The 13,854-nt window shown below is 42.3% G+C and overlaps 1 protein-coding gene across 5 annotated transcripts in view; it reads right to left on the bottom strand.

Annotated features, from left to right (window-relative positions):
* The window catches only part of SH3KBP1 (SH3 domain containing kinase binding protein 1), a 334,741-nt gene that overhangs the window by 158,016 nt on the left and 162,871 nt on the right, over positions 1 to 13,854 (bottom strand). For all 5 annotated transcript variants that reach the window (XM_061136773.1, XM_061136772.1, XM_061136775.1 and 2 more), the window contains 2 exons: positions 13,401 to 13,504; positions 3,534 to 3,663 (listed from right to left, as the gene is read on the bottom strand). In XM_061136773.1, coding sequence (XP_060992756.1) covers positions 3,534 to 3,663; positions 13,401 to 13,504 — 234 coding nt within the window. The remainder of the gene's footprint in view (positions 1 to 3,533; positions 3,664 to 13,400; positions 13,505 to 13,854) is intronic.

Raw genomic sequence — 13,854 nt, 5'->3', positions numbered from 1 at the left:
GTTCTGTGTGCCAAGTGGAGTGGCAAAAAAAAAAAAAAATCGGGGTTAAAGAAAAGCAAGTTCAAGCAATTTGCATCTGTCATTCGAAGCTAAAAACGCAGAGTCAGAAAGGATTCAGCAAGCATTTACTGAACACCTCCTATGTGTCAAGCTGTCTTGGCACACTTCCTTATAAATATAATGCAATGTTTCTTCAATTGCACTCATCCATTGGTTGACAAAACTCAACTGAGTAACTATCCCTAAAAACATTCTAGAAGTAGAAATGTGAAGAGTACAAATTTCAAATGAGTTTCTGTACATACAGGTGTATGTACATAACAAAGAGATGTATAAGGATACATGATCACAAAGTTTTCTTCATATATACCAGAATACAGGTTTTACCTATCTTTGATATATATATATATATATATATATACACACACACACACACACACACTTAAAAAAAACCTCTCCTAATGTCTACTAGCATTTTAATTGAGAAGACTTTTATATGATGTCACTAGGGTCCCAAAAATTACCAAAATGGTATAAAACATTATGAGTTTGACTTTCCCCCAGAACCATGTATTAATTATGCAATCTCTGTGAAAACTAACTGGTCTAACAAAGACCTTTATTAACTACAGCTCAGCTCATACCAGAGTAAAAAGCTAGATATCTTTTGTGCATTAACTCCATTTGTCTTTCTCAGTTCTACGATAAAAGTAAACATGCATGTATTATAGCTATACAAGATATTGTCCCTGGGGGAAACTGCACAAAGGGTTCATGGGACCTCCTTGTACCGTGGGGGTTTTTTGGCAACTTCCTATGACCCTACAATTATTTCAAAACAAAACGATTTTTCTTTTGTGAAGTAAAGTACACTGAAACTAAGTCCATTCCCTGAAGATAGAGAATAAGCAGATTCACTCTAAAACCAAAGTTTCAATGTAGACAAATCCTACCAGTATACATAATTTCTGCATGTGATCTGATCTAATTATATATTTTACCATCTCAGTGTAAAGAGCTACTGAACAGCCTGTCAGAACACTGAGAGATGGTATTTCTCTTTCAGGGGATGATCTCAATTTAGCAAGCCCTAGGGACATGATAATCACATCTGCTTTCCTCTGAAGCCCTTCAAGACCACCACCGTCCCTACATCCCTCTGGGACTGGGCTCTCTCTGCCTGTGTATCTCTGTTCCTCACACACCTGGCTAGCTGAGCACCTGCGCTACTTTTCTCAACTGCCGCTGGTTTGTGCACCCTCTTTCCTCAGTGCGAGCTGACTGAAGACAGGGACCCTAGCTGATCTGTCTCTGTATGTCTTCAGTGTCTTGTATAGCATCTTAGTAACAAGAGGGGCTAAATAAAAGTTGAATGAATGAAGAATAGAAGACAAGAAGGAAGGATGGATGGATGGATATGGACAGCCAGAGAGATGGGGAGAAAGGCCCTCTTCTCCTTAACTGCACATACAGGAAGATTACAAAAGCCATGCATTTCTTTCACAAGCATCCATCCTTGTTAGGAAACCAGGCCTCTCTGGAGGCCTCAAATCCCCTCACCAGGGACAGATCCTGTGAAAACTAAACATGGCTGCTGGAATTATTAGGCTTTCCTAGGCCTGAAATGGCAGACTTCTAAAGGAGTGCTGGGGACAGCAGTCTCTCTGAGAGAAACAGCCCTTCTGAGCGTGTGAGGAAAGGCTAAGAGATGGGGGAAACCATTCCACTCCATCTCCTAACCGCCTGCCTCAGAAATTCCAGCACCATGTGCTTTAAGCTGAGGAGTCAAGCAGGGTCAAATGTCCACATTATTGACTTGGAGGAAGAGGAGACGGTTTATTGCAACAGTTCCAAAAACACAGGAGGCATTACTTTTCTGAGCTCCAGCTCTGGTCAAGAGGTCAAGGTTCTCACAAAGATGCGGTCCAATACCTCTCCAGATCTCCTTTTCTGCATCAGTAGAGGAATCTCAAAGTAATTTCCAAATGTAGAGAGAATGCTTCAGTGAGCACAGTACCAACTGCTGTGTAAATAGCCTCAACATACTAATAGTCTATGTCCCAAGAGTTAACCATGATTAACAATGAAGGTGACTATTTATAGAGGGTCTTCTATAGGTGAGGTGGTTTGTATACATTCTTGCTATTGGAACTCATAACACACTTACCCATAGAAATAATGGTATGATGACCTGATTTGGTCTTCCCTCCAAGAAAGCCCATCTAATGCACAATATCCCTGAGATATAGTATTGTTATTACAGGACCCAATCACAACACTAATTCAGTGTCTGAAAGGAGAAGCACAGCACTGAGAATTCCTGTGTGCAATTTGGAAGCCATAGCAAATGCCACTCTCATGGGGTCAAGGACACTTCCTGCTGTCCTGCCCATACTCATCAGCTGGCCTATGTTAGCAGAGAATTTCCTTATCCCAAACCAGAGAACGTAGGAGTCTTAAGATGCTTCCTTTGCTCCCAAATCAGCTCCTCTCTTTCCTATCACAGATCCCAGGATGGAATGAGGTTCAGGGGTAGGGGCCCCAGTCTTTGGACGCCACTGAGCCGATCAGCCAGTGCCAGTGAAATACCAAGTGAAGGAGGTGGCCCGAGCATGACTCCAGAAATGGCTTTACCTCCACACTGGGGATGTGCCCGGTCATGCCACTGGTTGAATAAAAAGAGACACAGCTAAGTGGGAAATACCACTCAAGTCAGACTTTTCCAAATGGAAAAGAAAGCAATTTATGAATTATTTTGACAGGACTGAGCTGTCCTCTTCTTGTTAGGCAGGAACGTCTGCAGCCCCCGCCAGTGCCAAAGTGCAGGGACACAGTCGCGCCTCTACGACACTCACACGCACGACTGTGGCTCGAGACGGCACAAGAGGTACACAGACGCTCACATAAGGAAGTTGGGTTAGCGACTGGGAGAACAAAGCTCCCTGGGCCTGACCTTTTGCTCCGTGAGCTGGAAAGGGCAGCAGAGAAGCTGGAGGGAGGAGAGCTTCAGGCCCTGGAGAGAAAAAGACCTGGAGTTCGTTCTCACCATCGCAGGAGGACACGCGTGCTCACCTGACGTGGGGCTGGACCCTCTGCTGGCCTGGCCCACATGTGTCCTGAACATCATCCTTCTCCCCACAAATGCTGTGTGTATGTGTGCCATTTTCTCTAAGGTCCTCAAGAGATGCTGTGAAATATCAATAATCTCATTTGATTCATCTTAAAAATAATTATCAACTTGCAGGGAGTAACACTTGAGAAGTATACAGAGGCACGGCAACCTGGGCCATCCATGGGGGAGTGGGAAGGTCAACAGTCACCTATCCAAAGACATTAATAGTGTGCGTCTGTGCATGTCACACACTTACAGTGATACACCTACTAAAGCATGGGGGGTTAAGGCAGCAGAGCCAGGAAAATACTCATGAGCTTCTGTCACAGTCGCTCAGCACAGGCCATGGAACAGAGGGGAGGCTAGAGTGGCACCTGTGGGTGCCCCTATCCCCTCCTGTGTGGTGGGAGGACTTCCTTACTTGACTTGGAGAGCTGATCATCCTGGGAAATGCCGAGGTCATCCGACTCCCCTGACAGCTCCTTGATGAAGTTGGAAGGAAACATTCCAGTCTTTCCATTGAGAACACCTTCCCACCAGCCTTCTTCTACCTGCACACATGTGAACAGAAGAACAGAGGCAAGACTCAGGTTAGACATGGTGTTTCCCAGTTTTTTGTCCCACCTGTATAGGGCCAAGTGCAAAGCCCATGCAGGAAGAGCTGTGGGATCCAAAGCTTCCAAGGGAACAGGGAATGAGACAGCAGACCTCACAGAGCCTCAAGATTCAGGCACAGGAAGGGGCTTAACCTAGGGACCATAAACGCAAGTGGAAAAGAATTAACACTTCATTTTCACTAACCTCCAACTGAAATTTGCCATTTCCTTTGATTGGGAATATAGGTAACATACCAGACTAAGAGAAGAACCTGTGATGTGACACCAACCAAATAATATTTTCATATCCCATCACAGATACTGTGGGTATTTCAAGATATTGTTTGCACTCATCACTACTTTGAAGTGGCTAGGGACACAGGACTGTATAGGGCATGTTCTTTTTTTTCCCCTCAAGAAGGTGACAATCAATCAAGGTAGAGGGCATGTGGTTTAAAGATGGCAGAGGGTGAGAGTGACCAAAACCTAGCAAATGCAAGGTAAAGAGATAAGAAAACACCATGACCTAGCACAAACCAGATGTGTTACACAAAGCTGAGCTCATTGAGATCTGGGACGCTAAAGGGAGACTTGGAGAAAAAAAGGAATCAAAGTTAAGGTTGGCCTTAAAGAGTAGAAATATCAGGTATAAGTAGGGGAAGGTAAGTGCGAGATATTCAGGGGGACGCTGACGGAGCCTCAGAATGAAGACAACCAGAATGGCATTTAGGGCATGTGTTAGGGAACTCCTGGGGTATCTAGACTCACAGAGTGGACATCACATCTGCGTGATCACAGAATCTTCGGGAAAGAATCCAGACAATAGCACTTATGCATGACTGTCCCTATTCAAGACCAAATCACAGCATTTAACAGCATTTCCGCTGAACTCATTCCATGTTTCTATGTCAACTCTACTGATACATATTATTCTTTCAAGGAGCTTTTTATAGGATTAGAATGGTTAGGAAGCTTTGTCATAACCCTGAATATAAACAGTTGCACGGGGTCCTTTGTGTTTGTCTTGAATAAGGAACCATAAAATGACCTTCTTTCTCCCAGAAATCGCCAGGAGGGAGAGACTGAGGGCACGGACCGCAAATGAGCAGCTCCTGTCGCCATCCCCAACAGCGCAGGGCAGCTGGGCCAATTCTGTTTGATTCACTTTGGCAGTATCTAAAATGCTCCCGTTTCAGTAATAAGCGGCTCCAGCTCGAGATCCCTGAAGGAAGTGCTCCTGATGTGTGGGCTCGGCAGGCTGCCTGCTGGGAAAACAGGGGTGTCTTCACCTCACCACACCCCCATATGCCCGCAGCCCTGTCACAGCACAGTCTGAAAGGAGTGGCCAAAAGGGAACTGACAGACGCCTATCATTAGCCTTGCAGCGCACAGAGGAGCAGACAATCAAACCACTGCTCATCGCCCAGGGGGGTACACTTCCCATTACAGGCGCCATGGAGGGCGTGTCTGTACCCAGCAGCAGAGAGAGCTGTTCAGTGCTATTTCCTCCTACAGACTACTGCTCTGGTTGCGAGATTCAGGCTGGAGATAGGAGACAAATGATCCACACCCTCACATGATCCCTCTTCAGCGATATTCCAGTTCAACTTCCAGCAGCAAGATGAGGACACTGAAGCCCATGAGGATTACAGTCATTCATGAATGGTCGGATGGATAAATGAATGGATGGCAGGGAAATCAACCAGGAGAAATCCTCCATGGGGGCCTATGAAGCCCTGATTCCTCCACAAAAGGAATTTTCCCTTCTGTGAGGAGCAAAAGGGACCAGGAGACCCTGACTATACTGCCCGCTGTTCTTAATTAGGTAACACCACACTCAGACCTGTGTGCCCCTCCCAATTTCACCAATATTTAATGAGCACCTATTCTGCATTGCCCTAGGACCTTGGGACAGATTCATCAGTGAATAAAACAAAGATTCCATCCTTGAGAATCTTCTACAACAAGAGTGGAACATGCACAATCTGCACACCACCTGCTTAGAAATCAGGTTGCTTATGCTTATGTTTCTATATTTAAAGAGAGAAAGAAATGCATCTGTTTGTAATAAAGTTAGGATTATGGATGTTACCAAGGGCTTATGATTTCTTTCCCAAAGAAAGTATTCAAGTGGGACAGACACCAACCTTCTCTGCACCAACACACACATATCAGCAGGCTTCTGCAGGCCTGGGCTTCTAGGCTGAGAACAAACCCTTGTCCCTCCGAGACCAACCCTACCAGCTCTGGAGCCCATGGCTGTGTCCCAGAGCTGGGAGCAGGGCAGCTTTACATGGCAGTGTTTGGGAAAGAAAGATGCAGTAAAACCACTTAGACCATTGTGTCTGTGGGCCCTGCAGTTCATAAGTCTTCACAGTCACCAGCATTTAAGTGGGTTCAAGGCCCACAGAAGTAGTTTTCAGCTCTTAACCCTGTTGCAAGTTGCAGAAGAAGCTGGGAGAATTATACCTCCATCTCCAGCTCCCCAACTCATACAAACATTATCAACATTTTCAAGGCACTGAAGGGGATGCCTGGGAATACAGAGGTGACCCCAGTTACTCAGAACACAGGTGCACCAATTTTACTGCATGTTGCTTCACTGAACCTCACAGATACTGCATTTTTTTCAAACTGAAGGTGTGTGGCAAACCTGTCTCAAGCAAATCTATCGACACCATTTTCCCAACAGTATTTGCTCACTTTGTATCTCTGTGTGACATTTTGGTAATTTTTGAATATTTCAAACTTTTTCAGTAGTATCATATTTGTTATAGTGATCTCTGGTGATCTTTGATGTTACTACTATGACCCAAAAGCTCACATGATGGTGTGCATTTTTTTGGTAGCAATTTAGACATCATACTATTTCATACTTAATAGACTATAGGATAGTATAAACATAACTTTCATATGCACTGCAAATTAAAAAATTACTGTAACTCACTTTATTGCAATATTTGCTTAGTGCAGTGGTCTAGAACCCAACCTGCAATGTCTCTGAGATATGCCTGTAGTTCCTACATCACTGTTGAAGTTTTCCCTCTCAACTCTACCAAGGAGGGGAACAACAGATTCACCAAGTCTAAAATCTACTTCAGGGTACAAGCAGCAAGACAGGAAAGGTCCGTTTAAGGGTTGCTATAGCTTTTCACATCCATTTGCCCTTTGCTATCCAAACCTCAGTCAGAAGTACACCAGAGGGGACTTTCCTGGTGGTCTAGTGGCTAAGACTCTGTGCTTCCAATGTATGAGGCCCGGGTCAGGGAACTAGATCCCACATGCCACAGCTAAGAGTTTGCATGCTGCAACTAAGATCCTGCATGCCACAACGAAGACTGAAGATCCCAGTGCCACAACTAAGACATGGTGCAGCCAAATAAATAAATTTTTTTAAAAAAGCCCACTGGAGAGGTGAGTGTGAAAAAGGGAAGCATGGGGGAGGGCGAGGCTCACAGGCAAATGGGTACTTGTGTTTCATTGTTTCAAGAGCTGTTTTGCCATTCTTTCCAGAAAGAAACATGGATAAGTCAAGCTCTAAGGAAAGGCCCACATCTCAAGATCACTCAAATTTTCATCAAAATTTATTCATACTTGGTAGGTTCTAGGTTTCTGGGAGTGTATCCATTTCTTCTAGCTTGGCCAATGTGTTGGCATATAATTGTTCATAACAGTCTCTTATGATCATCTATAGTACTGTGGTATCAGCTGTAACTTCTCTTTCACTTCCGATTTATTTATTGAGTTCTTTTTTCTGGGTGAGTCTAGCTAAAGAGCTGTTTTATCTTTCCAAAAAACCAGGTCTGAGCTCCATTGATCTTCTCTATTGTCTTTTTAGACTCTACTTCATTTATTTCTGGTGATCTTTGTTATTTCTTTTCTTCTACTAACTCTGGAAATAGTTTATGCTTTTTCTTGTTCCTTGAAGGCATTATGCTAAGTGAAATAAGAGAAACAATGCAAAGCACAGTGAATATAATTAATAACACTGTATTGTGTTTTTGAAAATTGCTAGGAGAGTAGATCTTAAATGTTTTCACCACAAGAAAAATACTGTAATTATGTGTAGTAATGGATGTTAACTAAACTTACTGGAGACATCATTTTGTAATATATACATATATCAAATCATTTTGCTATACACCTAACATTAGTACAATTATATATCAATCATGTCTCAATTTTAAAAATATATTCAGAAATAATTAAATGAGAATTTCAATAACAGTCATTTCTCCTACCTATGAGAGGTAGGGGGAAATATTTTAGAAAAAATTTTAAGCTAGAAAAGCATCAAGATACTTTTTTAAAAGTTTTAAAATTGAGATATAATTCTTTAAATGTACAGATCTTAATGGTACAAGTCAAACAGTTGTGGTAAGTGCATGCATACACCCATGTAACCCATGCTTCTATTAACATACAGAGCATTTCTATCACTCCAAAAAATTTCTTTGTGTTCCTTCCCAGTCAATCTACCTCCAAACAAACATTAATCTGATTTCTATCACCTATGATTGGTTTTGCCTTTTCTAAGAACTTTATGTAAATGTGCTAAGACATGGTTTTATCTTTTGAATGCTGTTGAAAAAAATACAAATTGTTTCTGGAAACATTTTTTCTATTTGTGGAATTGGTGGGAAAAAATATTTTTGAGGGAACCACTTTCTGAAGCCATAAATACCTATATTATTTTCTATTTTCATTGCTTTAAATAACCATACTTGTTGATCTGGGGACATGGAAAGCTGGTTGTGCCAACTATAAACAAGTGTTATCTAGGTTCTAAATGCCCAAGTCAATATTTTCCCCAAATTGCTACGTCTCTTTGTCTGATTACCTCTCTGGGCAGGACCATACCGAGAGGAAGTTGATTTTTATCCCCTCCCCTTATTCTTCTGAGGACAAGCCTATTCCACATGAGAGGGGTCCCTCAAAAGATAAACCTATAGGGTAATGACTTAAGAAAATATGATACATATTTAAGACTTAAGCAAACACTGTTCAATGAGAGAGAGCAATATATCCACGATTTTCCTGACAGTGGCAAGGGTTTCTGGTACGGCTCTTACAGACATCTTCAGCAATGCTTGAAAGTCCTGTCCTTCAAAACAGCTACATATCAGATCCTGTTAACAGCTGAGCAACTTCAGTCAAGTTACTTAACCTCTCTGAGCCTCAGTTTCCTCAGCTACAAAATAAAAATACTGGTCACACCTTCAAGACAGTGATTTCTGTGATGACTAAATTAAATATGATGTATGAAGGTACTAGCACAGTGCCGTGGAATGTGGTAAATACCCTATAAACATCAGCTTCCCCATCCCATCCCACTGCCCTTCTCTATAAGTGTAGAATGAAGGGTGGGGAACCTCTTGCTGGGGGAGCAGGGGCAAGTCTGGCTCTTACTTTTGTAAAAAAACACACACACACACACAAACTGGCTACAGCTTAGTCTACAGGCTAGTCTAGACTGCATTGACAAGACCACCCCACTCCAGACAGAAATGTCACAACTGTGTACTTAAAAATGCCTACCAGGGATTTAGCCTGCTAGCTTTCCTTCTGGAAAGTGAAGTCCCATTAACTTCACAAGACCTTTGTCCTCCCTGCAGACCACTGACTGCTCCCTAGTCAGGAGGCAGAAGCACTTTCCTGAGTGACCTTCACTTTGCCAGCCCCCCCTCATCCCTGGACTGCCCCACACTCTCCATTTCTCCTCTGGCCACGCTGCAGAGACCCATCCAGGCTGAGCTGGTAACTTCGGGCAGAAGTGCTGTTCCCCTCACCAAGGGTCAAGGCCATGTCCACCCAGACCTGCTTCAGTTCACTGCTCTTCCTGCCAGCACACAATATGGTTAAAGAGTACAAAGTACGTAGGTTTGAAGACAAAAGGCTAGTGGTGAGAAGGAATATGATTATAATTTGAACATTTAAAAACATGGTGCCAAATTAGGTATAGAAAAGACAACTAAAAGTTTGGGAGGTGAGGGAGTGTGGAATTTTAGAAGAATTATTAACCCTCATTGCTTCCCTTAAGTTGTCCTCAATCCACTTCAAAGAAACCAGTGGTGGGACTTCCCTGGTGGTCCAATATTTAAGACTCCATGCTTCCAATGCAAGGGGCCCAGGTTCGATCCTTGGTTGGGGAACTAGGATCCTACATGCCACATAGTGTAGCACTCCTACTTCCAAAAAGTTTAAAGAAACCAGTGGGAATAGTAGAGGATGCATCATGGATGCAGAGAAGGTGGAGCTCAAACCAACAAATACATAGTTTAGGAAAACACCCCGGCCCTAAGAGGCAGATGAATATATATTTTTATATTTTTAAACTAAGATTACATGTTAAGATAAACGTATATCATTTTTAAGGATTCTCTACCTGCTTCAACTGTTCTCAGGAACTGGTCCATATATTCAAAATCCTCCTAGGAATTGTCTCTTGGAGGCAGGGGGGCAGTAGGGGCATGTGTATGTATAGCTTTGTAACACTATAGAATTAATCTATGAATCAATTTATCAATAAAAATACAATCTATATGCACACACACAATACGTTATCTTTCTCCTGACAAACAGATTGACACTATAGTATTGCAAAGCTGTTACTATGGTCTTATCACAATCTGCTCCTGTGATTTAAGGGATTTTGTTTATTTGGGATTTTTATTTTGTTTCTAGTCTTCAGTGGCATTAGACAGTAGCAACCTACTGGCATTTATATAACATCTGTTATAAGAGAAAAGGACAGACTTTATACGATATAGGGATAATGGCCCAGAATCTGCAATATTAGAATAAACTTCAAAAGTAGGGAAATTAACTTTTGGTGATATAATTTAAAAATATGGATTAAAAGGTAAACGTTTATGCTTTGTTTTACAGAAATAGCAGAGGCTACCCAGTTAGTTTTCCTTTTTTCTACTTGAGGGAAGCGCAGGATAAAGCCTAGGACTCAACGGGCATGGATGGTAAAGAGGCTGGGCCCACAGAGGTTGGTGAAGCTCTTCTTTCAGGCAAGGAGAACAACAGCCCTGCAATCATTCCTCTCCCTTAGTGACCCTCACTTGGTTCCCCTGCAGTCAACAGACAGATGTGAATCAGCAATAATTCCAGAAATTTATTAAGAACTTTTATCTTGATTTGTATTTCTTACAGTATTATTACAACATTAAAGGGAAAACCATCTTCTATGGCAGAACCACTTTCAATTCTGGGGCTCTTTCTGTCTTCAGTCACATGCATTGAGATAGATTTCAGACAATTATATTCAACTATTCCTAGTGAATGCAATTTTGTGACTTATCTATTCATTTATTTTGAAAAAAAAACTTTTCATACTTCCATGTATTCATTTACTTATTCAGCAAGCATTTATTAAAGTATGTGTTAGGTTTCAGGCACTATTCCATGTACTATGAATATAAAGATAGATAAAAACCAGATCCCAGCTGTTGAAAAGCTCTCAGGTTAGTGGAATAGAACAGATAATTACAACACACAGTATTGTAATAAATATAAAGGCCTCTGTATTTACCATCTTAAAGGCTTCACAATCTTCTAGCTGGATAATATAACTTAATTCACATAACTATTCCCTTTCTTGATGATTTTTTCATTATCACAAGCATTGCTGCAATTAACATGTTTAACATAATTTTTTTCTGTAACCATTTTCCATGAATAAATTTCTAGGAGTAAGACTACTGAATCAAGGGTATTAATTCAGATTTTTATAGCTCTTGATGCACCTTGCTAAATAGCATCAAACAAGGATCATAAAGATATGCAAAGTCACCAGTTCTTCTAATCACTACCAAGTCTTACAACTCTCTCACTTTTTTAGGATTTTCAAAAGGAGGTACCCAATCAAATTGTCTTAATTTGATTATTTAATTAGTAGCAGGTTAGAACACTTCCTCATGGTTCAGATTTTTATTTTCACTTGTGGGATGTGTGTTTATAGCAGATCTATCCTTTATCATTGTTATAATAGCTTCCTAATGTATTTTCATATGTTACATAAATAAAATTTTTTCAAATTTTTTCCTGTTTGTTGTCCTCTTTGTTTAGCTAACCTCACTTCAAATCATACCAAAATTTTAACTCTTTTTTTTATTATTATTAGTCACAACCGTTTATTTTTCCCCCCTAGAATTTCTTCCCTGGTTTCAGTCTTAAGAACTGTGCCCTTCTACCATTGGCACAAACGTTCTACTCTGCTGTCCATTCATTTGGCACTCATTCGGCTTTCAACAAATGTCTCCTATATGTTGTGCTTGGCACCAGGAACAAAACATGATGAATGACATACTAATTCAAATTATCCAAAACTGGGAAACTGGCAAAAAGCGAGTTACTGCATGTCCTCCCACACTGGGAACCTCACTGATTGATTCTCTAGGAACAAGTATCTTTGACGCACTGTTTACTTTTTATGAGGACAGTTTACAACTGCATTAGTGCAGATGCTAACTGCTAGAAGACCAAAAACAAAGTGAATGAGTCTTGTCAGAGAACCATGAAAATAACCTTTGACCAGCAAAGAGAAAGAGATTCATCCCCTAGAAAAGATGACCTCAGAGGTCCCAGTCTCACTGCCCTGTAGGACGTAACGTAGTTTCACATCTAACTTAGCAATCTTACTCAAGCTTTTTTCTTTTTCAGTCATTTATAAACACTTTGCTCTTTCACCATTCTCTTTGAGTCAGCCTTACCATGTTGCAGATGCCCTCATTAATGAGTTAAATAAAGCTTTGATGCGTGCTCCCCTTTATGTTTATATGAGAGTCCAGAAATCTTGTCTGCTGGCATCAGCCCAGCCACTCCCACCCACGTCATACTTCACTTAACTTCCTCCTTGACTTCTGGCTTCCTAGTTTGTTTGTTTGTTTGTTTTATAAATCATGGGTTTTTGTAACATCGAATGGGATGCAGGAAATGAAAGCAATTGGAAAACTATCACTATACACAGATACACATGTTGAATCAGGATGAATGATCAGATTCTAAGTGCGAAGCCCAGGATGACCCCGGCCTGAGGGAGTAGAGCCCCAAAATCCCGTGCCGGGGTCTGGTGGGACACCTCACCAGCAGGGCTGGCTGCAAGCAGCTGGGACCACACAGGGACAAGGTAATGTAGGGCAGTGAGAGAAGAAAGGTCTCCAGCCAGGTGAACCTAGCTTCAACCCTCAGCCCTGCCTCTTCTAGGGTCTCTCCAGCCTCTTTCTTTATCTATAAACTAAAGTGGTTATGAAGAGTCAATGGACCTATGTGTAAAGAACCTTGTCATGCCCATCACATACTAGGTCTTCTATCAGTGTCACTTGTTTCCTTCCTTCTGAATCCACAGTGCTCCCCATGACGAATACTGAATCCATCCTTTAAGGTGGACACGGTCACTCTGGATACTGAGAGTCTATGAGCACTTGAAGCAGAGGAGGAAAGCGATGGTACTGGGTTGGTGTTGGCTAGCATGCAGTGAAGAAGACCACGGTTTTAAATGGTCCACATCTGCCCTCAGCGGGCTGGGAGGCACACCTCTCTAGAGGAATCTCTTCTGGAAGACTCAACCGGATGATGTCCCTGGTCTCTTGAGTCCTAACATCCCCCACAGCAAAGCCAACTAGCCATGGGTGGGTTCTGACAGTCCATGAGAGGCCCTGCACCCACCCGCCTGGCACACGTACCTCTCCCACCACCTCTATGATGTCGCCGACTTTCAGCTCAAGCTCGTCATCGTTCTGCGGCAGGTAGCTGAATGCCACCTGGCACCGGCGCCTCCGTCGCTCGCCTGCATTGGAAAAGGAAAATATTCAGATCCAGCTCTGGTCTCAAAAATTGATTTTAAAGAGAGGCATCCTAGGCATGCAGGCAAATTAAGCTGACTTGTCTCAAATATGCTCTCTGGGACATGGCTAGAGGCATGGCAGCTCTGGTCTCTGAGAGAGAGGCAGGAGAAAGCAGAGCAATGCTTCTCGGTCTTTGAAAAGCTGCTGGGTCAGAAAGGCATGGATATGAGAAACTGATCTGGTGGTGCAGAAGGCAAAAGCCCACCCCTGAAGCGCTGGAGCACAGTGTTGCCTTAAACGATTTTCCATGGACAGGGCTTTGTATTTGCTGCTGGTGACTTTTAATGAAAGC

This window comes from Dama dama, chromosome X, assembly GCF_033118175.1.
Source record: "Dama dama isolate Ldn47 chromosome X, ASM3311817v1, whole genome shotgun sequence".
Lineage (NCBI taxonomy): Eukaryota > Metazoa > Chordata > Mammalia > Artiodactyla > Cervidae > Dama > Dama dama.
Note: the sequence above shows the minus strand (reverse complement) of the source record. Positions and strands in the feature narration are given on the sequence as shown.